At 39.0% G+C, this 26,082-nt stretch overlaps 1 protein-coding gene and 1 long non-coding RNA gene across 4 annotated transcripts in view; one reads left to right on the top strand and one right to left on the bottom strand.

Annotated features, from left to right (window-relative positions):
* LOC132596770 (uncharacterized) overlaps positions 1-18,104 on the bottom strand; it is a 101,086-nt gene extending 82,982 nt beyond the window's left edge. Inside the window, exon 1 of the long non-coding RNA XR_009562772.1 lies at positions 17,579-18,104. This is a non-coding gene — a long non-coding RNA (uncharacterized lncRNA). The remainder of the gene's footprint in view (positions 1-17,578) is intronic.
* A 1,053-nt stretch (positions 18,105-19,157) lies between these two features.
* MIS18BP1 (MIS18 binding protein 1) overlaps positions 19,158-26,082 on the top strand; it is a 61,998-nt gene continuing 55,073 nt past the window's right edge. Inside the window, exons 1-3 of one of the 3 annotated variants that reach the window (XM_060294783.1) lie at positions 19,158-19,285; positions 22,687-22,760; positions 24,342-24,967. In XM_060294783.1, coding sequence (XP_060150766.1) covers positions 24,433-24,967 — 535 coding nt within the window. In that variant the 5' untranslated portion in view covers positions 19,158-19,285; positions 22,687-22,760; positions 24,342-24,432. The other 2 variants (XM_030854877.2, XM_030854875.2) reach the window with 2 other exon arrangements.

Genomic DNA, 26,082 nt, shown 5'->3' with positions numbered 1-26,082 from the left:
TTAGGAAAGCCCAAAGTTTTGGCTTCACACCAGGAACCTTCCTGGCCTAGCAAAATTACCCCAATCAGGGTCATTTTTACCATAAACAATTTGCTAATTAGACAGTTGACATTCTACTTTATCAGGATTCCAGAGAAACATAATTAGAAAGTTAACCCAAGGTCACATTTGCCCACAAAGAAAGAGAAAAGGTTTTGCTAACCTTTACACATTCTTTCTACAAAGCCTTTCCCAACTTCCTATTTAAAATACCTATGGGAGAATTCCCTGGCAATCCAGTGGTTAAGGCTCAGCGCTCTCACTGCCAGGGCCCTTGGTTCAATCCCTGGTCGGGGAAATAGGATCCTGCAAGCTGCACAGCACAGCCTAAACAAATAAATAAATAAATACCTATGAAATGACCAAAAAAAGACCAAAACTCATCAATACCAAAAACTAAGACTGATAGGTATTTCAATGCTGGAGTCTGAGAGACATCATACTTACTATGAGAGAGATAGAACTTTGATGGAAAAAAGCACTTAAATTCTGCTTCATGAAACAGACTGCCTGAAAAGGAGCTAGAATATAATGCATACTTTACCACCGTCTGTTTCTGAAGTCAGGGATACAGGGTCTCCACCAACCAGAAATTTAGAAAATCATTCCTTTTTTTAAAAGGGCCAATCCATGAATTGACTCTCTTTCTTCCTTACTGTTGGGAGGCAATTTTCAGTGGTCTCCTGTATTTCTGCATGTGTTGTAAAGAAGCATTGACAGCTTTTGCTCCAGACTATGTTTTCAAAGATATTTGTATGGAAAACAGTTTAGAAAGACAGAAATGATGTCTCCCTCTAAAGCAGAAGGCAGATTTGTTTCCTGACCAGGATAGTAAAAATAATGTTTTTAGTGAAATGTTTTAGCAAAAACTGACCTAGTGGACAGGGGATGTCAGATACCGAACCTGCAGGGGGAAGGAAGCTAATGAGAAGGAAGCTGATTTGAATTGCAAATCCCAGAAGGTTTCAGGAATTAGAGGCTGCAGGTACATTTGAAGGCAAAGTGTGGAGTCGAGCTGAAAACAGGAGAAATGGTTGAAAGTCTATATTTTAACAAAATAGTTTCCTAGACCTCCTCCCCAGCCTAAGACTTGGGAATACCTATCAAAGCTAAGAGATTAGCTACCATCTGAAAACAGGAGATTAATTGAACATTTTCAAAATGAAAGGTGACATCCCTAGCCCTCTTACCCCGTTCCTCTCACAGAACACTAGCAGACAGGTTTCCCCTCTGCGCTGATTGTTCTCTGTTAGGTTCTCCTGATCCTTTACCATTCTCTGCCCTACCCTGGGAGGATAACCTCTATAGACTGCTTCACCTTGGCTTCCTTAAACTTTGGCTTTCATTTGGAGTCAGCCAATGAGAAGAACCAGCAGAAGAAAAAAAGGTGGAAGGAGAGAGGAGTTGGGCTATTTATTCTACATCCCCCACCCCCACGCTTTTTTGGCAGTGGCCACATTCCTCTGCTTTCAGACATTGTAACTGTTGGGTGCACTCTCACACAGAGTTACAGATCTCTCCCAGCTCCAAAATGCTGTTCCTTCCCCTTGCCCCTTTAGGTCTAGGGGGGATAAACACTTCTACCTGTTTTTTAGCCCTTGGGTATTTCACCATCCCTTGATGGTTATGTTGATAAATATTCCCCTTATTAAATTCTCTTCAAGGGACCCTTCTATTATTCTCTTCCATCACCCCATTGAGTGATGCATCTGCTTCTTACAGGCCCAAACAGATACATACCCCACGGAAATTTTGCAGGATGCCTCTACTGGACCTGAACTACCCCAAGATAAGACCGACAGATGTTTGTTCATAAACAAAAGGAAACAATATGAACTAATGCCCAGAGCCTGACAAAACTCAGTGTGTTCCAGGAGGTATAAGTGTTACTAGTTGTTATGTGTGAAATGAGGAGTGATTAGAGAGGAGGCTTAAAAGCAGACAAATGCCAACTCACAGGGTACCTTTTAAGACACATCAAGGATCTTGGACTTTACCCTGTAGGCTCTTCGGCGATATTAAAGGATTTCAAATTTGAGTTTCAGATCAATCAAGCTGCAGGCAATATGAAGGAAAATTCTGAGATGGGCAAGGCTGTAAAATGGGAAACATGATAGAGACAAACAACTGCAATAGTTTCAGTGAAAAATATTGAAGGCTATAACTCAAACAGTGGCAGAAGAATGTAGGAAATGGATAGGAGATTAGTGGCCATTTGGAACTGGGAGCCAGAAAAAGGAAATGAAGGGGAGGGGGGGAAATCTAGAATGGCTTTAGGCTCTGATTTAGTAGTGGATAAACAGTCTTTCAATGTGATAAAGAGGAAAGGAGAAGAGAGTTTAAGATTGGGAGTTACTGAGGGGAAGCCTGGGGTGAAGGTAAGGAGGGGGATACAGAAGGGTGAGGGGACGCAGATTGATGTAGTTCTATTATGAATATGTTGAATTTAAAATACCTGTGGGAAATCTAAGTGAAATCTAGTCACAGGGAAAGAGCCTCCCTTCAACCCATTGAACCTGGTCAGTGTGGAGGACACTAGGCTCAGTTTGCCTCTCTCCTTAACCCTGGAATCCAGATCCAAAACCACAGAAAAAAAGGCAGATAAAATTGCCCTTAACCTGAAAGCAGCAGGCATGACCAGAATAAAAGGCTCCCAGTGCAGCCACCTATTTAACCACAAGATGGCATGAGAGATAAGCTAAGCAGAGCCCTAGTCAGACCTTCCTTCAATGGGCAAAGCTGTCACTTACGGTGCGGTACATTTTGTTTGTTTCTGTTAGCAAGGAACAGATGAAATTCCGTCATCCCTAATATATTTCCTAGGAATAATATCAGCATGGGGAGGATATGGAAGCAGCAGGACTAGAGTTAGACAGATTTGGAGCATTTCCCCAAAGACCGGGAAGGGGCTGGGATATTGTGGTTTCCTTTGAGTGGCAGGGATCTTCAGGTGGCAGAATGAGGCCAAGATGTTTTCAAGATAGCCACTATTTAGAGAATGAGATATTTGACAGACTACAGTTGGAAGCAAGGATTGGGGAAATCAAACCATCCTCTATTTACTTCATAATAATTTGAGACTCTTTAATAAACTGGCTCCATTTCTGTCTTTGACATCAAGCAGGCTTCAGTGTAGTTTCTGTACCTATTAGTATGAACTGACAGAGAGGAACACAATACAGCTTATCAAGTCACATCATATTAAATCATAGACACCTCATTTCACTTTTAGTTATACTAAAATATTAATACTAGTTATAACAGGTATTATAGACATAGTTACTGTTAATACCATCAGGCCTCTCATGTTACCCCAACCTCAGCCTACAACCAGCTAGACTATCCATATGAATAACTATTTCCTAAACTTCGGAGTCACCTAGGAATGGCCCCATCTCTGATACTCTAATATCTTACATGCTTACCACCCAGCCTTCCAGTTCTCTTATTTGCTTAACTCCTATTGTCTTCAAGCTCCTACTGTCTGTTGACCTCTCTAACTCTCCCAATAGCCCTCTTACCTTTATTTTTAATCCCATCCAACTAAAACAAAAAACATAGTCTATCATTTCAACAACTCTCCTATCAAAAAATACAACTCCTTTGTGTTATTATCATTCTGCCATATACCCACTCCAAAATAATCCCAGCCCTGGATTAATATTTTCTCTTACAAAACGTGTTTTAGAAACAGAAATTGCCAATCCTGCAAACTGGTGTTACTTAAATCTTGACTCCAACTTTAGCTTGATTCTCAATACATTCCAGCAATCTCTCTGTTCTCTCAAGTCAGTTCTCTCATATTTTCCATTAACATCTGTTCCAAAATTTAACCACTCTTCTCACAGAGGAATTATATTGAAGATTAAACACTTCTATACCTCCTAGCTCTTTTAGCCAATGATCTCTTTTCCTACAACAAAGACAAAAATATAGGCCATGAGAAGGTTTTAACTTTAAGACTATTCCCTACCTAAAAAATCCCTCACACCTCTACCAACTGTTCTTTCCTTCCTTCCAGCTAGTTATTCTAAAAATAATATCCCTCCACTTGTACAAGGCTAATAATTCACCAACCTTTGCTCCAAGAAAATAATAATAATAGTAATAATAATAATCCCACCTAAGTCAAAGTCAAGTCTCTCCAACCCTGGGGGCGCTGTGGATTTTCCTGAACCCCAAATGTTCTACTGAGGGTTCTCTCTCCTCCCCTTTACACATTTCTCAGCAAGGAGGGGAGGGGAGAAATGTCTCTGTGGCTATTTTCAGGCACTCTCTTCCCAATCATTCCCTAACCTACTATAACTGAGCTTCTGCCCTACTAAATCTGTTGTCCTAAGGCCTCATTGTTAAATGTAAAGAGTGCATTTTAATCCTTACCACATTTGTCTTTTGGGCAGCATTTGACATTAGAGAAAATGGTTCAAAATCACAAATCTATAATAATAAAAACTTCATTTACTGAGTACTTAATATATGCCAGACTCTGTGCTAAGTGTTTTACATATATCATTTTATTTAATCCTCACAATTATTATATTTCATAAATGAGGAAGTGGAGATAAAGTAACTTGCCAATAGATACAGAGAGAGTTAGAGAAAGAACGGGGACTTGATATCAAAAGACAAAGACAAAAACAGAATCTTGAAAGCTGTGAAATGAGAGATTTGTCACATACAAGAGGTCCTCAATAACATTAACATCTGATTTCTCATGAGAAACTATGGAGACCAGAAAGCAGTGGAATGCCATATTCAGAGAGGAAAAAGACTGTTTAAGGATTCTATATCTGGCAAAACTATCTTTCAAAAATGAAGGAGAAAGTTAGACATTCCCAGGTAAACAAAAGCTGAGGGAGTTTGTCACTAGCAGATCTGCTCTATAAGGAGTGCTAAAGGGAGTCCTTCAGGCTGAAATGAAGGGACACTAGATAGCAACCTGAAGCAAGAAGAAATCAAGAACTCAGACAAATGTAACAACAAAGGTGAATATAAAAGACAGTATTATTGTATTTTTGGTTTTTAGGTCTTTTTTCCCTATAAGATTTAAAAGACAAATGCATAAAACAATAATTATAAATCTATGAAAATGGGCATATGGTGTTAAATGATATAATTTGTGACAATAACAACATAAAAGAGGGGACAGAGCTTTATAGAAGCAGAATTGTGTATGCTACTGAAGCTAATTCGTTAACAATTCAAATTAGATTGTTATATATTTAGGTGGAAACAACCCAAATGTCAATGGAGAAATGGATAAACAGAATGTGATATATATTGAATATATACAATGGAATATTACTCAGCCATAAAAAGGAATGAAATACTGAAACATGCTACAATGTGTATGAACCTCAAAAAAATTATGCTGAGCGAAGGAAACCAGACACAAGTGGTCACATATTGTATGATTCCATTTATATGAAATATCCAGAATAGGTAAATTTATAGAGACAGAAGGGGTGGGGAGAATAGGGAATGACATTGGTATGGGATTCCCTTTGGGGGGTAATAAAAATTTTTTGTAGGTGGTAGTTGTATACATTCTGAATGTACTAAATGCCATTAGATTGTATAATTTAAAATGGTTAGTTTTTTTTAATGGTTAATTCTAAGTTATGTGAATTTTGTCTTAATTTTTTAAAAAGAAAAAACAATCTCTAATCATACAGAAACATGAAAATATTCACATTGTCCTATAATTAAACACTAAAGAACAGTATATATAAAAGGAAAATATCAGCATGCATTGCACACAGTAAGGGTAAGTAATGTTCCAAAAACTTTTTTTAGTTATATGTATTTTTATATTTATTAGGTTACAATGTAAAACATATTTCTTACTGTGGGTTGCAACAAAAAAAAATTGAAAGCCATTGAAAATAAATTCTGGGACTTCCCTAGTGGTCCAGTGGCTAAGACTCCATGCTCCCGATGCAGGGGGCCCAGGTTCAATCCCTGGTCAGGGAACTAGATCCCACGTGCCACAACTAAGAGTTTGCATGGTGCAACTAATGATCCCGCATGCTGCAGACACCTTCAAGATGGTGGAGGAGTAACACGTGGAGATCAACTTCCTCCCCACAAATACATCAGAAATACATCTACATGAGGAACAACTCCTACAGAACACCTACTGAACACTGGCAGAAGACCTCAGACTTCCCAAAAGGCAAGAAACTCCCCACATACCTGGGTAGGGCACAATAAAAAAAAAAGAGACAAAAGAATAGGGACGGGACCTGCACCTCTGGGACGGAGCTGTGAGGGAGGAAAAGTTTCCACACACTAGGAAGCCCCTTCACTGGCTGAAACAGGAGGTGGCGGGGGGAAGCTTCGGAGCCACGGAGGAGAGGGCAGCAACAGGGGTGCAAAGGGCAAAGTGGAGAGATTCCCGCACAGAGGATCGGTGCAGGCAGGCACTCACCAACCAGACAGGCTTGTCTGCTCACCCACCAGGGCGGGTGGGGGCTGGGAGCTGAGGGGTCAGATCCCAGGGAGAGACGGGTTGGCTGCATGAACACAGCCTGAAGGGGACTAGTGCCCCACAGCTAGCCGGAAGGGAATCTGGGAAAAACTCTAGACCTGCCTAAGAGGCAAGAGACCATTGTTTCGGGTGCGCTAGGAGAGGAGATTCAGAGCACTTCCTAAACGAGCTCCAGAGACCAGCGCAAGCCGCAGCTATCAGCGCTGACACCAGAGACCGGCATGAGATGCTAAGGCTGCTCCTGCAACCACCAAGAAGCCTGTGTGCGAGCACAGGTCACTATCCCCACCTCCCCTCCCAGGAGCTTGTTCAGCCCACCATTGCCAGGGTCCCGTGATCCAGGGACAACTTCCCCAGGAGAACACACAGTGTGCCTCAGGCTGTTGCAACATAACACTGGCCTCTGCCGCGGCAGGCTCGCCCCGCATTCCGTACACCTCCCTCCCACAAGCCTGAGTGAGACAAAGCCCCCAAATCAGCTGCTCCTTTAACCCCGTCCTGTTTGAGTGAAGAACAGATGGCCTCAGGTGACATACATGCAAAGGCAGGGCCAAATCCAAAGCTGAACCTCAGGAGCTGTGCAAACAAAGAAGAGAAAGGGAAGTTTCTCCCAGCAGCCTCAGGAGCAGTGGATTAAATCTCCACAATCAACTTGATGAACCCTACATCTGTGGAATTCCTGAATAGACAACGAATCATTCCAAAATTGAGGTGGTGGACTTTGGGAGAAACCGTAGACTTGGGGTTTGCTTTCTGCATCTAATTTGTTCCTGGCTTTATGTTTATCTTAGTTTAGTATTTAGAGTTAATTACCATTGGTAGATTTCTTTATTGATTTGGCTGCTCTCTTTCTTCATTTTTTTTTAATATATAGATATATATTTTATTTTCCTTTTTCTCTTTTTGTGAGTGTGTATGTGTATGCTTCTTTTTGTGATTTTGTCTGTAGAGCATGCTTTTACCATTTGTCCTAGGGTTCTGTCTGTCCGTTTTTTGTTTTGTTTTGTTTTTGTATAGTTTTTAGCGGTTTTATCATTGGTGGATTTGTTTTATGGTTTGTTTGCTCTCTTCTTTCTTTTTTTCTTTTTTTATTACTTTTTATTTTTAATAACTTTATTTTATTTTATTATTATTTTTTTCTTTCTTTCTTTCTTTCTTTGTCCCTTTTCCTCTGAGCTGTGTGGCTGACAGGGTCTTGGTGCTCTGACCAGGTGTCAGGCATGTGCCTCTAAGGTGCGAGAGCTCAGTTCAGGACATTGGTCCAACAGAGACCTCCCGGCACCACATAATATCAAACAGTGAAAGCTCTCCCAGAGATCTCCATCTCAAAGCTAAGACCCAGCTCCACTCAACGACCAGCAAGCTACACTGCTGGACACCCTATGACAAACAACTAGCAAGACAAGAACACAACCCCACCCATTAGCAGAGAGGCTGCCTAAAATCAGAATAAGGTCACAGACACCACAAAACACACAACTGGATGCAGTCCTGTTCACCACAAAGACAAGATCCAGCCTCATCCACCATAACACAGGCACTAGTCCCCTCGATCATGAAGTGTACACAACCCACTGAACCAACCTTAGCCACTGGGGGCAGACACCAAAAACAACAGGAACTACGAACCTGCAGCCTGCGAAAAGGAGACCCCCCAAACACAGTAAGTGAAGCAAAATGAGAAGACAGAGAAACACACAGCAGATGAAGGAGCAAGGTAAAAACCTACCAGACCAAACAAATGAAGAGGAAATAGGCAGTCTACCTGAAAAAGAATTCAGAGTAAAATAGTAAAAATACCCAAAATCTTGGAAACACAATGGAGAAAATACAAGAAACGTTTAACAAAGACCAAGAAGAACTAAAAAGCAGACAATGATGAACAACACAATAAATGAAATTAAAAATTCTCTAGAAGGAATCGATAGCAGAATAACTGAGGCAGAAGAACGGATAAGTGACCTGGAAGATAAAATAGTGGATATAACTACTGCAGAGCAGAATAAAGAAAAAAGAATGAAAAGAATGGAGGACAGTCTTAGAGACCTCTGGGACAACATTAAACACGCGAGCATTCGAATTATAGGGGTCACAGGAGAAGAAGAGAAAAAGAAAGGGACTGAGAAAATATTTGAAGAGATTATAGTTGAAAACTTCCCTAATATGGGAAAGGAAGTAGTCAATCAAGTCCAGGAAGCTGCGAGAGTCCCATACAGGATAAATCCAAAGAGAAACATGCCAAGACACATATTAATCAAACTATCAAAAATTAAATAAAGAAAAAATATTAAAAACAGCAATGGAGGGGCTTCCCTGGTGGCGCAGTGGTTGGGAGTCTGCCTGCCGATGCAGGGGATACGGGTTCGTGCCCCGGACCAGGAAGATCCCACATGCCGCGGAGCAGCTGGGCCCGTGAGCCATGGACACTGAGCCTGAGCATCTGGAGCCTCCTGCTCCACAATGGGAGAGGCCACAAGAGTGAGAGGCCCACGTACAGCAAAAAAAAAAAAAAAAAAAAAAGCAGCAAGGGAAAAACAACGAATAACATACAATGGAATCCCCATGAGCTTGACAGCTGATCTTTCAGCAGAAACTCTGCAGGCCGGAAGGGAGTGGCAGGACATATTTAAAGTGATGAAAGGGAAAAACCTACAACCAAGATTACTCTACCCAGCAAGGATCTCAATCAGATTCGACAGAGAAATTAAAACCTTTACAGACAAGCAAAAGCTAAGAGAATTCAGCACCACCAAACCAGCTTTACAAAAAATGCTAAAGGAACTTCTCTAGGCAGGAAATACAAGAGAAGGAAAAGACCTAGAATAACAAACCGAAATAATTAACAAAATGGTAATAGGAACATACATATTGATAATTACCTTAAATGTAAATGGATTAAATGTTCCCACCAAAAGACACAGACTGGCTGAATTGATACAAAAACAAGACCCATATATATGCTGTCTACAAGAGACCCACTTCAGACCTAGGGACACATACAGACTGAAAGTGAGGGGATGGAAAAAGATATTCCATGCAAATGGAAATCAAAAGAAAGTTGGAGTAGCAATTCTCCTATCAGGCAAAATAGACTTTAAAATAAAGACTATTACAAGAGACAAAGGACACTACATAATGATCAAGGGATCGATCCAAGAAGAAGATACAACAATTGTAATATTTATGCACCCAACATAGTAGCACCTCAGTATATAAGGCAAATGTTAGCAGTCATAAAAGGAGAAATAGACAGTAACACAATCATAGTAGGGGACTTTAACACCCCACTTTCACCAATGGACAGATCATCCAAAATGAAAAGAAATAAGGAAACACAAGCTTTAAATGATACATTAAACAAGATGGACTTAATTGATAATTATAGGACATTCCATCCAAAAACAACAGAATACACTTTCTTCTCAAGTGCTCATGGAACATTCTCCAAGATACATTGTATCTTCGGTTACAAACCAAGCCTTGGTAAACTTAAGAAAATTGAAATAGTATCGGGTATCTTTTCCAACCACAATGCAACGAGACTAGATATCAATTACAGGAAAAAATCTGTAAAAAATACAAACACATTGGAGCCTAAACAATACACTACTTGATAACCAAGAGATCACTGAAGAAATCAAAGAGGAAATCAAAAAATACATAGAAACAAATGACAATGAAAACACGATGACCCAAAACCTATGGGATGCAGCAAAAGCAGTTCTAAGAAGGAAGTTTAGAGCAATACAAACTTACCTCAAGAAACAAGAAACATCTCAAATAAACAACCAAAACTTACACCTAAAGCAAGTAGAGAAAGAAAAACAATAAAACACCGAAGTTAGCAGGAGGAAAGAAATCATAAAGATCAGAGCAGAAATAAATGAAAAAGATATGAAGGAAACAATAGCAAAGATCAATAAAACTAAAAGCTGGTTCTTTGAGAAGATAAACAAAATTGATAAACCATTAGCCAGACTCATCAAGAGAAAAAGGGAGAAGACTCAAATCAATAGAATTAGAATTGAAAAAGGAGAAGTAACAAGTGACACTTCAGAAATACAAAGGATCATGAGAGATTACTATAAGCAACTCTTTGACAATAAAATGGACAACCTGGAAGAAATGAACAAATTCTTAGAAAAGCACAACCTTCTGAGACTGAGCCAGGAAGAAACAGAAAATATAAACAGAGCAATCACAAGCACTGAAATTGAGCCTGTGATTAAAAATCTTCCAACAAACAAAAGCCCAGGACCAGATGGCTTCACAGGCTAATTCTATCAAACATTTAGAGAAGAGCTAACACCTATCCTGCTCAAAATCTTCCAAAATATAGCAGAGGCAGGAATACTCCCAAACTCATTTACGAGGTCACCATCGCCCTGATACCAAAATCAGACAAAGATGTCACAAAGAAAGAAAACTACAGGCCAATATCACTAATGAACGTAGATGCAAAAATCCTCAACAAAATACTACCACACAGAATCCAACAGCACATTAAAAGGATCATACACCATGATCAAGTGGGGTTTATCCCAGGAATGCAAGGATTCTTCAATATATGCAAATCAATCAATGTGATACACCATATTAACAACTTGAAGGAGAAAAACTATATGATCACCTCAATAGATGCAGAAAAAGATTTCGACAAAATTCAACACCCATTTATGATAAAAAAAAAAACCTCCAGAAAATAGGCATAGAGGGAAATTTCCTCAAAATAATAAAGGCCATATACGACAAACCCACAGCCAGCATCATTCTCAATGGTGAAAAACTGAAACCACTTCCACTAAGATCAGGAACAAGACAAGGTTGCCCACTCTCACCACTATTATTCCACATAGTTTTGGAAGTTTTAGCCACAGCAACCAGAGAAGAACCAGAAATAAAAGGAATTCAAATCGAAAAAAAGAAGTAAAGCTATCACTGTGTGCAGATGACATGACATTATACACAGAGAATCCTAAAGATGCTACCAGAAAACTACTAGAGCTAATCATCGAATTTGGTAAAGTACCAGGACACAAAATTAATGCACAGAAATCTGTTGCATTCCTATATACAAATGAAGAAAAATCTGAAAGAGAAATTAAGGAAACACTCCCATTTACCACTGCAACAAAAAGAATAAAACATCTAGGAATAAACCTACCTAAGGAGACAAAAGAATTGTATGCAGAAAACTAAAAGAAACTGAAGAAAGAAATTAAAGATGATACAAACAGATGGAGAGATATACCATGTTCTTGGATTGGAAGAATCAACATTGTGAAAATGACTATACCACCCAAAGCAATCTACAGATTCAATGCAATCCCTATCAATCTACCACTGGCATTTTTCACAGAACTAGAACAAAAAATTTGTATGGAAACACAAAACACCCCGAATGGCCAAAGCAAATTTGAGAAAGCAAAACGGAGCTGGAGGAATCAGGTTCCCAGCTTCAGACTATACTACAAAGCTACAGTAATCAAGACAGTATGGTACTGGCACAAAAACTGTAATATAGATCAACGGAACTGAAGAGAAAGCCCAGAGATAAACCCATGCACGTATGGTCACCTTATTTTTGATAAAGGAGGCAAGAATATACAATGGAGAAAAGACAATCTCTTCAATAAGTGGTGCTGGGAAAACAGGACAGCTAAATGTAAAAGAATGAAATTAGAACACTCCCTAACACCACACACAAAAATAAACTCAAAATGGATTAAAGACCTAAATGTAAGGCCAGACACTATCAAACTCTTAGAGGAAAACCAGGCAGAACACTCTATGATATAAATCACAGCAAAATCCTTTCTGATCCACCTCCTAGAGAAATGGACATAAAAATAAAAATAAACAAATGGGACCTAATGAAACTTAAAAGCTTTTGCACAGCAAAGGAAACCATAAACAAGACCAAAAGACAGCCCTCAGAATGGGAGAAAATATTTGCAAATGAAGCAACTGACAAAGGTTTAATCTCCAAAATTTACAAGCAGCTCATGCAACTCAATATCAGAAAACAAACAACCCAATCCAAAAATGGCAAGAAGACCTAAATAGACATTTCTCCAAAGAAGATATACAGATTGCCAACAAAAACATGAAAGAATGCTCAACATCACTAATCATTAGAGAAATGCAAAGCAAAACTACAATGAGGTATCACCTCACACCCGTTAGAATGGGCATCATCAAAAAATGTACAAACAATAAATGCTGGAGAGGGTTTGGAGTAAAGGGAACCTTCTTGCAATGTTGGTGGGAATGTAAATTGATACAGCCACTATGGAGAACAGTATGGAGGTTCCTTACAAAACTAAAAATAAAACTACCATACAACCCAGCAATCCCACTACTGGGCATATACCTTGAGAAAACCATTATTCAAAAAGAGTCATGTACCACAATGTTCATTGCAGCTCTATTTACAGTAGCCAGGATGTGGAAGCAACCTAAGTGTCCACCAACAGATGAATGGATAAAGAAGATGTGGCACATATATACAATGGAATATTACTCAACCATAAAAAGAAACAAAATTGAGTTATTTGTAGTGAGGTGGATAGACCTAGAGTCTGTCATACAGAGTGAAGTAAGTCAGAAAGAGAAACACAAATACCATATGCTAACACATATATATGGAATCTAAAGAAAAAAAAAAGGGGTTCTGAAGAACCTAGGGGCAGGACAGGAATAAAGATGCAGACATAGAGAATGGACTTGAGGACAGGGGGAGGGGGAAGGGTAAGTTGGGACATAGTGAGAGAATGGCCTGGACTTATAAATACCACAAAATGTAAAATAGATAGCTAGTGGGAAGCAGCCACATAGCACAGGGAGATCAGCTCAGTGCTTTGTGACCACCTAGAAGGGTGGGATAGGGAGGGTGGGAGGGAGATGCAAGAGGGAGGAAATATGGAGATATATGTATAGCTGGTTGTTATAAAGCAGAAACCAACACACCATTGTAAAGCAGTTACAGTCCAATAAAGATGTTAAAGAAAAAAAACAGAAAAAAAACAAAAAAAAAAGATCCCACATGCTACAACTAAGACCTGGCACAGCCAAATAAATAAATAAATAAATATGTTTTTTTAAAAAAAGAAAAGAAACTTCTGTTATGATCTTTTAATTATCCTCCTATGATAGGCATGGAAGTATGCAATTCTAATCTCCTTTTATGAAAGAGTGTCACTGCTATATGATGAGTACAGCTATCTGACAGACTTTAACTGCATGGACTTCAGGATCTAATAAAGCCTTTGACTTCAATAAATGGTGCTGAGAAAACTGGACAGCCACATACGAAAGAGTGAAATTGGGAGTCCTAGCCACAGCAATAGAAAAGAAAAAGAAATAAAAGGAATCCAGATTGGAAAAGAAGTAAAACTGTCACTGTTTGCAGAAACATGATACTACACACAGAACTCCTAAAGAGGCTACCAGGATACTGCTAGAGCTCATCGATGAATTCAGTAAAGTTGCAGAATACAAAATTAATACACAGAAGTCTGTTGCATGTCTATACACTGACAACAAGATACCAGAAAGAGAAATTAAGAAAACAGTCTCATCCACCATCACAACAAAAAGAATAAAACACCTAGGAATAAACCTACCTAAGGAGGCAAAAGACCTGTATGCAGAAAACTATAAGATACTGATGAAAGAAATCAAAGATGACACAAACAGATGGAGGATATACCATGTTCTTGGATTGCAAGAATCAATATTGTGAAAATGACTATATTAACCAAAGCAATCTACAGATTCAGTGCAATCCCTATCAAATTACCAATGGCATTTTTCACAGAACTAAAACAAAAAATTTTACAATTTGTATGGAAACACAAAAGACCCCGAATAGTCAAAGCAATCTTGAGAAAGAAAAACAGAGATGGAGGAATCAGGCTCCTGACTTCAGACTATACTAGAAAGCTACAGTAATCAAGACAGTATGGTACTGGCACACAAAACAGAAATATAGATCAATGGAACAGGCTAGAAAGCCCAGAGATAAACCCATGCACCTATGATCACCTAATCTATGACAAAGGAGGCAAAAATATACAATGGAGAAAAGACAGCCTCTTCAATAAGTCATGCTGGTGAAACTGGACAGGTACATGTAAAAGAATGAAATTAGAACACTCCCTAACACCATACACAAAAATAAACTCAAAATGGATTAAAGACCTAAATGCAAGCTGGATACTATAAAACTCTTAGAGGAAAATATAGGCAGAACACTCTGTGATATAAATCACAGCAGGATCTTTTTTCGACCCACTTCCTAGAGTAATAAAAATAAAAACAAAAATAAACAAATGGGACCTAATGAAACTTAAAAGCTTTTGCACAGCAAAGGAGACCATAAATGAGACAAAAAGCCAACCTTCAGAACAGGAGAAAATATTTGCTAATGAAGCAACTTACCTAAATAGACACTACTCCAAAGAAGACATATGGATGGCCAACAAACACATGAGAAGATGCTCAACATCACTAATTATTAGAGAAATGCAAATCAAAACTACAATGAGGTATCACCTCACACCAGTTAGAATGGCCATCATCAAAAAGTCTACAAACAATAAATGCTGGAGAGGGTGTGGAGAAAGAGGAACTCTCCTACATTGTTGGAGGAAATGTAAATTGGTACAGCCAATATAGAGAACAGTATGGGGGTTCCTAAAAAAAAAAAAAAGAACATAAGACCTGAAACCATAAAACTTCTAAAAGAAAACATAGGCAGTAAGCTCCTTGACATCGTTCTTGACAATGATTTTTTGGATTTGACACCAAAAGCAAAGGCAACAAAAGGAAAAATAAATGAGTGGAACTAGATCAAACTAAAACTAAAAAGCTTTTGCAGAGCAAAGGAAACAATCAACAAAATGAAAAAGCAACCTACAGAATGGGAGAAAATACTTGTAAATCATAAACCTGGTAAGGGGTTAACATCCAAAATATATGAAGAACTCATAGCTCAATAGCAAAACAAATATGATTTTAAAATCTGCAGGGAAACTGAATAGTCATTTTTCTAAAGAAGACATACAAATTGCCGATAGGTATAGGAAAAGGTGCCCAACGTCACTAATGCTTAGGGAAATGCAAATCGAAACCACAGTGAGCTACCACCTCACACCTGTTAGAAATGTTGTCATGGGACTTCCCTGGCGGTCCAATGGTTAAGACTCTGAGCGTCCATTGCAGGGGGCTCGGGTTTGGTCCCTGGTCAGGGAATTAAGATCCCACAAGCGGCACACCAGAGGTAAGTGTTGAGAAGGATATGGAGACAGGACAAGCCTTGTGCGCACCTGGAGGGAATGTAAATTGGTGCAACTATGGAAAACAGTATGGAGATTCCTCAAAAAATTAAAAATAGAACTACTATATAATCAAGCAATTCCACTGTTGGGTATTTAACCAAATAAAAAAAGACTAAGATATTTGTACCCCCATGTTCACTGCAGCATTATTTACAAAACGCAAGACATGGAAAGAACCTAAGTGTCCACTGATGGATGAATGGATAAAGAAAATGTGGTGTATATATATATATAATGGAATATTATTCAGCTGTAAAAGAGAAGGAAATCTTGCCTTTGCAACAACATGCATGGAGCTGAAGAGCATTATGCTAAGTGAAATAGGTCAGACAGAGAAAGACAAATACTGTATGATTTCACAATTAATAGTGAAATTAAACAACAATAACTAAACTCATAGACACAAAGAATAGATTGGTGGTTGCCAGAGGTGTGGGTTGGGGTTGGACAGGTGGAAGAAGGTGGTCAAAACGTATAAACTTTCTGTTATAAAATAAAGAAGTCTTGTGGGTATAATTTACAACATTATGACTACAGTTAAAAATATTGAACTGTATATTTGAAAGTTGCTAAAAGGGTAGATCTTAGAAAAAAATTAACTAAAAAAAGGTTGCTAAAAGGGTATATCTTATAAGTTCTCATCACAAGAAAAACAAAATTGTATCTATGTGTAAGAATGGATGTTAACTAGACATAGTGTGGTGATCATTTCACAATACATACATATTCAAATCATTTTGTTGTATACTTGAAACTAATATAATGTTATATGTCAATTATATCTCAGCTAAAAAACAATTTTAAGCCTTTGAGCCAAGGCATGTTCTTCCCATCTCCAGCATGATGGATTTCAGGGCCTGCCTACTTCTGCCCACTGCGGGAGTCCTCTGATGTGCTACCCCAAAACTCCCTACTTCATTAGCCAACACTCTGTCAATTTGTATTGCAATCTTTGGCTCCCTCTGACCAATTCTGCTTCCTTCTCCCTTTTTCTTTCACAAATGTCTGATTTGCATCAAAGCCTGAAGATTTACCAGGCCCAATTCTTTTTCCACCCCTTAAAACTTTCACAGGCCTTATCTCCCAATAAATCTCTTATACTCCTAACTGCATCTCACCATCAGCTTCCTGCAGGACCCAAACTGATACATCTTCATAGCACTTACTACAATTTGTAACGGTATGTTTATATATGTTTGTGTGTTTGTATACTGTCTCTATCACAAAATAATCTCCTTGGCAGGCTTTTCTACTGAAGGGTCATCCTCTAAAAAGCCTCGATAACCTCACTGTTGACTCCATCCTCATCCCTCCTCGAAGTCCAGAAAGGGTGTAGTGGTTGCACAGTTGTGCCTTACATTGGGAACACAGCTGAGAGAGTGAGAGGCGACTAAAATCCTAATTCAGGGCTACATTTTCCAAACGTAGGATTTCTCAACCTTGGCATTACTGACATTTTAGATTTGATAATTCTTTGTAGTGGAAGAGCTGTCCTGTGCATCATAGGATGTTTCGTAGCATTCCTGTCCTCTACTCACCAGCTGGCAGTGGCACCCTTCTTAGTTGTGACATTTATATTTCCAGACATTGCCAAATGTCCCCTGGGGTGCAAAATCATCCCTGGCTGAGAACCACTGACCTTGAGGAAAGAGCATCTTTTTTATAATTCTCCTCAAAATGCTATATGGTCAATTAGTATGGAACTTACCATTGTCCTAGGAATATTCTTCCAGGCTAAGCAGACCCAGATCTCTTGGCAGCAACTCCCACACAACATGAGGATTCCAGTCTTCTCCTATGTCTGTCTTCTGGACCCTAAGTGAGTCTGTATGTGTTCCCAGGAGTTACAGATTTAGGGCAGGTTATCCCAGGTGCCTGGCTGTGACGATAAGAAGCTCGTCTGCTTGTCGCCTGGCAGACACAAACTTAGAGGGTCCATCCAGGGAAGCATGTTGATGTCCCATTGGACAGATGAACATTGTCCCTTGGCCTGTATGCCTTCTCATTGCACTTTTTATCCACAAACTGTTATCCAGTTTTCCTTGGAAAATTATTAGTCACCTTTATGTAAATTCCTGTTGCTGTTCACCCTGGAGCATGCTAGATCCTAGTTATTTCTCACATGAGAAGTGACTAATTAAAAAATTAAAGTCTGTAATTCTGAGGGTCTGCCGTTAATATTTCAAGGTTCCTGTTTTGGCTGAATGTGTGAGCCATGGCTATTTCCATCATCAGGAACAGAAATCTTTCATACCTCTGTTTCAGATACTTTGAAGTATGAATGCCTGTCTTTTCAAAGTCTCTCTATCCCACAAAATGCATTCCATAGACGACACTAAACATATATTTTAAGTCTGGTTTTTCCCATAAATTTGGTGCAAATCCATGTCTGGCCATTTTCTCATTATGCTGCACAGACAGAAACTTCATTTGATCTATGATTTGCTTCCCACCTCCCACCCCCAACTGGTTTATTTTCCTTACTTGCATTCATTTGATGTTTTAAATTTATATTTTAGATTCTGAATATTCGGTGAGCACAAGACTTAGTGGATACAAGATTTAGAAGAGGGAATTGCAAAAGTCACTTAAAAAATTAATCCATTACAACCATTTCAGTCCAGTCTTAACGGACAAATGCGATACATGACTCTAGGATGTTGAGAATTTTCTTGGATGAGGCAAAAAATAAACTCTCCTGTCCTAAATGCTGACTTGGTGGGGGAGGGGGGCGGAGTCCATGAACAGAAGATGCAGGATTGGAGCTGGAAGGGATTTAAGGCTGAAAGCACTAGTTACTCCTCTGGCTCCTCCTCCGCCAAGACTGAAACAAGGTACCCTACACAATGCTTCCAGCCAGCGCCCCAGTCGTGCCGGGGCGCTGAGGCGAAGGATACACAGTACTCCGCGGTGGTTAGTCAGAGCACAGCATCACTGGGAGTAGCCTAAGGCAGGGATAAATCTAAACGCGACTGTCACGAACTGCATCGCAACCCAGAGTAGTATTCGAGACAATCAGGTTTAAAAAAAAAAATCACACTTCCTGGGGGAATAGCTCAAACTAAACATCCCATTGCAAGTATAACTTTGCATTCAGTCCATTATCGCCTAAGAACAAAACGTTCCTTCTCGGCCTCAAATATCTGACGGTCTGAGAAAACTAAAAGCTCTCTCAAACGTATTCAGCAAGCCGTTTCCTCACACTAGGAAGGTAGCCCTAACCAAAAGCTGTTGGCTTTCACACATACAGCAGGAGGGTAGCCGGGAAGGGCCAAGCTTCTTAAACTGCAGTAGCGCGGGAGCGCGCAGTCGACGTCTGACGTAGGCCTTCCTGCCGCAGAGCATTTCGGGAGGAGCGGCGGAACGTGCGGCTGGCGCCCCTCTGAAGAAAAAACGAGTCCGAGAACGACTATAGGTGCGTGCTCAGTACCCGCTGCAGCTTGGGGTTGCCCAGTTTTTATAGAAACAGCATTGCTCACGTGGAGCGGGGACCACCCCCAGTTTTCCTGAGTCCCAGTGAGACGCACGGTGACGTAGTTCCTGGGCGCGCCAATCCCGGGCTGGCTGGGAGGGCGGGCTCTTCAGATTTGAATTCCCAAGCAGTTTAGCGGTTAGGGAACCTCACCGAGAAAGTGAGCGTCACCTGGGGCTAGGCCGCTGCGAGCTGGGGCCGACTTGGGCCAGAGGCGAGAGTCTTGGGGCGCCCAGGTCCCCCTCTCCCCAGCACGAAGCCGAGCCCAGACTGCAGCTGTCTTGCCATGCTAGGCCCTTCGTCCAAGGTACGGCCACCCCGCCCCTCTTTCCTCGCCTCCTGCCTCCGGTCCTTTCTGGCGCCGCGAGTCTCAGCGCTTCAGCATTCTGGGCTCGCTCGGACTTCTGTACATTTCTGGCTTTGGCTGTAGTATCACAACTACTCATTCATTCGGGGTGTATTTGTTGCGTGTCTACTGTAGTTATCAAGAGAGTAGACTACTTTCCTTCAGATTTGTTTCGATGGTGAGCGCTCCAGGCTTTTCTTCTAAAATCACTTCTAGAAAAAAAAATTTTTTTTTTAAAGATTACCAGGTAGGAGAATTGTGTGCGTCACTGCCCGATTCTTCACCTTGGAACCCAGCATCCACAGACCTAAAGAAACAATTGATCCATCCAGCTTCTGTTTTCTTTTGATTAAATTACATATTAGTTGCAAATATTTTCAGATGTAAGTAAAATTATTTAGGTAGTGGGAGGCCCCTTCATCAAAGATAAACGCTGTTTACAATTTGGTATACTCATTTACAGATTTTTTGCCCTATGCTTATGCTCCTGGATGTGTTTGTTTATTTTTGACTTTTTTTTTTTTTACAGAAATTCAATTGTACGTCCTGTTTTGTTGGTTTTTTAATTTAGTGTATCCTAGCTACTTTCTATGTCAGTATATGCGCGTGTGTGTATATCCTTTTATTGAATACATAGAATTCAGTTGTATGAATGTAGCAGAATTTTGTCCCATATTTATAGACATCTAGGTTGTTTCTAGTTAGCCTGGTACTTCAGTGAACAGTAGAATTTTGTCCCATCTTGGTAGACATCTAGATTCTTTCTAATTAGCTCAGTACTTAAGTGAACATCCTTGTATAGGGCCTGTTTAAGAACTTGGGCTTTGAAATCAGATAGACTGAGGTCCTGCTCTTAATCATTGTAAGTGGGACCTTGGACTGGTTATTTAACCACTCAATGCCTTAGGTTTGTCATCTTCAAAATGGGAATAATGACAGTATTTAACTCTTAAGAATTGCTGTAAGGTTAAGTAGTATCTGATGTATATGCAGTAGATGTTGACTATTATTACCACATATATGTTTGCATTCTTATGTAGATGTTTCTATAAGAAAAATAATTTTAAGTAGAATTTCTTGCCCATTGGCATGCAAACCTGTATTTTGAAATTAATCTTTACCAATCTGATAATCATAAGAAGTCTCACTGTTTTTATTTGCATCTCTTCATTTATTAGTAAAATGGAGTGTCATTTTGACTCATTTATTGGCCTTTTGTATTCCATTAATTGCCATAAATGTCCTTTGGCCATTTTTTGTGTTGATCATTTCTTTAAATTGATTCATTTGGTTTCTTTGAATGTTATCTATATTGACCCTCAGTGTGTCATGTGCTGCATTTTCCCCCCCAAATGTATCATTTGCCAGTTAACTTAGTGTTCCTCTCATTTTTTTCCCAACTCTTGTCTCCCAGTTTTGGTTAGTGTGCCTTGGGAGTTTTGATCCATTCCATTATAATTATTATTAATATTACCACAACAATAAATTCCTAGAACTTTTCATGTCTTCTTAGGAAAAAGAGTAAAAATTACTTTCAGTATCATTTCCATGATAACAGTTGTTTAGCCTGCCTTTTACATACTATAAATGCTCATAGCTAGCTTTTTTTATATAATGGTTTTCCCACGCCTGAGTATTTATTTTGAATAAATAGTCATTTTTTCCTAGTACATCAGAATTTGTCAGTTTTCAGAATAAATTATAAGTATTAGATTTTCCAATAGTTTTAAGCAGTTAATGAAGGCACAAGCATACCATTTTAGAATTCACCTTCTCTTCTTCAGTCCTAGAGTCTGAGCATCATGATTTATTTTCTTTGTTTTGCTTTTCTGTTAACTAGGAAGAGAATGGGGCTTCAGGTGTTTATTGAGTGGCCTTTACCCAGTGGCTTTTTGTTTTTCTTCTTTATCTATTATGCAAAGCCTCTATGGTCAGAGAAAATCCTGGGTGATTTTTTTTTCTATATATCCTTCTCTTTTCCACCAACCGCACTGAAACCTGGCAACTATTGTCAACTCTTTTCGCTTCTATTGAGTTGCTCTTTATCACATAAATAAGAAAGAGGTGCTTCTCTTTCTTATTTAAAGAGGAACTTTCTGCATCTTTTGGGGAGGGTGAGTGGAATTTGAGGATTTTCAGAATCTTGACTACACACCTCTCAATCCTACTACATGTTTGAATTGAGAAGGAAGAAGTTGGGCAACATGAAAGAGAGGAGTTGTGTGCTGGTTCTTGGAGACTTTCACTGTGACTGAAATTATCTGCTTTAGATGAAAACAGTTCTGCGTGTGTACAGTAGTCCCCACTGCCCCCCCCATTACCTGCATTTCACTTTCCTCGGCCCACAGTTTCAGTTACCTTCAGTCAATTGCAGTCTGAATATATTAAATGAAAAATTCCAAAAATAAACAATTCATAAGTTTTAAATTGCATGCTTTTCTCAGTAGCATGATGAAATCTCACACTGTCCCACTAGGGATGTTAATCATCCCTTTGTCCGGCATATCCTACCCATTAGTCACTTAGCAGCCCTCTCGGTTATCAGATGGACTGTCGTCAAGGTATCATAGTGCTTGTGTTCAAGTAACCCTAATTTTACTAAATAATTGCCCCAAAACACAAGAGTAGTGGTGCTGGCAATTTGGATATGCCAAAGAGAAGCTGTAAATTGGTTCCTTTAAGTGAAAAGTTGAAAGCTCCTGACTTAATGAGGAAAAAAAATTGTATGCTGAGGTTGTTAAAGTCTGGGTGAAAACCGAATCTTCTATTTGTAAAATTGTGAAGAAGGAAAAAGAAATGCATGCAGGTTTTGCTATTGCACCCCAAACTGCAAAAGTTTACAGCCACAGTGCATGATAAATGCTTAGTTAAGTTGGAAAGGCATTAAATTTGTGCGATAAGATATTTTGAGTGAGAGAGATGACATTCACATAACTTTTATTACTTTTTATTATTTTTTATTTATTTTTGCTCTGCCGTGTGGCCTGTGGGATCCTAGCTCCCCAACCAAGATCAACCCCACGCCCTGCGGCATTGGAAGTGCGGAGTCTTAACCACTGGACCGCCAGGGAAGTCCCTATTACAGTATATTGTTATAATTGTTTTATTTTATTCTTTACTGTGCCTAATTTACAAATTAAACTTTATCATACGTATGTACATAAAGGAAAAAACATAGTGTATATATAGGGTTTGGCACTATCCACAGGTTCAGGCATCCACTGGGGGTCTTACAATGTATCCACCCCTGGGAGAAGTGGGGTGGGGGGGGAGGACTATTGTGCTACAGATTGGGCCTGTTCTTAGTTCTGCTAGTTTATTTGCAGTTTATACTTCCTGCTGAGCATTTCATTAGGTTCTAAGGAATTGAGATTGTGTAAACCTGCACATACTTTGCCTTCTTTCCATGCAATTGTCCCAGTTTATTCATTTTGTTTCGAGAGCTTAAAGAGAATGGCTAGTATTACAACTCTCAGCACAGCGTTCCTGTCACTACCACATTGCCAAATGCATAAATATATACATTAATACATATTTGCTGAATTCAGTGGTTTTTGTGTCATTCCCAGGATAACCCTTTTTTGTCAGCTCTTGTTATCGAGGAATATTTCCTTCTTTTTTTCTCTTATAAACTGTTGGATAAAATGGTAATTCGTATATGAATTTTTAACTTGCATATTTGTTTCTTACAGAAGTTACTGTAGATAAAGATACTTGATGTCTTTGGTCTGATTGCATTTGTATTTTCTGAAATAGGCTTTTTATGTTTATATGATGTCAAAGACTGGTTGGAATAGTTATAAATTCAGTGATCAGAGATGCTATAAATCTAGATTTTCAAGTTCTGAGCTCCTCAGGTTGAAATATTTTGTTAATTTACCAGGTATTACAGAATGTAACTGTATGGTTCATCACCTAGAATCTTAATTTCTAGGTGTGGGAAATAAAATTTATATGTAAGAAGCAAGCTAAAACAAGTCTAAGACCATGTATGCCCAAGTGCATGATTTCCTCTAAAAATTCTAAGTAGCAGTAAATGTTTAGAAAATTAGAATGTATATAATTTACTTTTGATTTGAGGGGTTTTTTTAAACAAAAACCTCACAATTAAAATGTTCTGCAGCATAACAAAATCAGGATTGGAGGTTATTTAACTTAAAAATTGAATGGATTTTTAGCCTTCATTAGGATATATCATTGTAGCTGCTGCCTTAAAATTTAAGTGCCTAAAAGGAAAAACCATATTGGTGAAATTTAATCTTTTATAACTTAATGTAGTGCCATATGCAAATGTCAGTTAATGGCTTTTGATGCAAATATAGATTGGAACTTACAGGACTTGAGGTTCAAATAAATTTCAAAAACAAATATTCAAAATTCAGCCCCTAGAGCGATTAAGTAGAAGACTTGGTGAAAGCTGCTTTTTCGTAGAGAAGTAAATTTAAAAGCCAAACTGTTTATCATTGAAAAATAGTAAAATGAGGCTTTAACAAAAATATAAAATCTTCATCTGATTTGTGAGCTATAGATTATCCAGTGTTGTTATGAACCGATTAAACCTTTTAATTAGTATAATGTTGTTATGGAAAGCAAATAAACTTAACTTTTTCTGTACCAAAGCATGGTAAAGGTTGATTTCACATTGAACTACAGGTTCTTCTGGCCCCTTGCTGAAGGTCTATCCTGAAAATTGTGTTTAAGTGAATATTCTCTTAGAGGAAATTTGTTGCTACTGTTTATCAAGATGATTGCAACACCTTTGAAACATCCAGGAATTCACTTGTCTTCAGAGACATCTTCTCAGAGGAGAAATATGCCCATGCATGCAGTCTTTTTTGACAGCATTCCTTCAGGCACACTTACTCCTGTAAAAGATTTGGCGAAATATCAGAAGTCCTCTTTAAAATGGAATGACCATAAAAAGAGTCAGTTCCTAGAAATAACAGTTTTTAATAATAAATTTCAATCTACCATGCTAGCAGAGGCTACCACCTCTAACAGTTCTCTTGATATCAGTGCTATAAAACCCAACAAGGATGGATTAAAAAATAAAGCAAGCTATGAATCACCAGGAAAAATATTTCAAAGAATGAAAGAAAAAGTACTACGTAACAAGCAAGAACAAGCATCAAGAAACAGTTTGTTGGAACCACGAACAAATGAAAGTAATAAAATTTTCACGCCTAACGGCGCTGAGGAAGGAGTATTACAGCATACCTACCTCTGTGAAGGAAAGGAAAACAACAAATCGTTCCAGCCAGAAGACAGTTCACTAAGAGGTTAGTTTTATTACGTGTTGGTTTAAAAAGTGTTTATTGTGTCTGATACTGTTTTAGGCACTCGGGCGGGATACAGCAGTGAACAAAATGAACAAAAATCTCTGCCCTCATGAAGCGAGCTTACATTCAGTTGCTGGGAGACAGATCACCAAATAAGTATTTTTTAGGGTATAATAGAAGAAAAATGCTCTGGAAAGAAAAAGAGTAAGCTTGATGGGGAGAGTTGGAGGAGGTTGTAATTTTCAATGGGGTGGTCAGTGTTTCAATAAGGTGGCATTTGAGCCAAAAATTGAAGGAGGCACTAGATACAGATATCTTGGGGACTGAATGGGGAAGGATGATCCTTCAGCTGGTACAAATGCCCTGAAATAGAAGCATGTGGACTAGCTGTGAGATTATCATGGGTGAGTGGACAGAGCTGGGAAGGAACGGATAAATAGAGGGTCAGATAATGCAGGGCCTTGTAGGTGAATGTTAGAGTTTGGGCTTTTATTGTGAACACATTAAGGAGCCACTGGAGAGTTTTGAGCAGAGGAATGACACGATCTGACTTATATTTTTAAATTTGAAATAGTTAATGAAGTAATTCAGTTGAGAGAGGGTGTTGGCTTGGTCAGGTGGTAGCAGTGAAGATAATAAGGAGTGGCTGAATTCCAGATATATTTTGAAGGAAGAGCCAACAGCATTAGCTTAGAGATTGGATGTGGAATATAAGAGGTATAAAGGGTGATTTGTTTGTTTGGTTTTGGTTTTTTTTTTGCTCGAGCAACTGGAACGATTTAACTGAGGTGAGGCAGACAGAGGTGGAGTGGGATTGGGGGCTCAGCAATTATGTTTTTTGTCATGTCAATTTTGATATGTCTGTTAAAAATTGAAGTGTAGTTGTGAATTAGGCTTTTGAAAAAAAGTAGTTGGAATTTAGGGAAGTGGTCCAGGTGTGAAAAATACATTTGAGAGTCATTAGCACCTAAATGGTATTTAAAGCTATGAGGTTAGATGGGATCATCAGGGAGTAAGTGTACACAGAAAAAACATTCAAGGATGAGTCCTGGGGCACCCTGAAATTTAGAAGTTAGAAGAAAGAGTAGGAAGTACTGAAGGCCACTGAGAAGATG

Source organism: Globicephala melas, chromosome 2, assembly GCF_963455315.2.
Source record: "Globicephala melas chromosome 2, mGloMel1.2, whole genome shotgun sequence".
NCBI classification, from domain to species: domain Eukaryota; kingdom Metazoa; phylum Chordata; class Mammalia; order Artiodactyla; family Delphinidae; genus Globicephala; species Globicephala melas.
Note: the sequence above shows the minus strand (reverse complement) of the source record. Positions and strands in the feature narration are given on the sequence as shown.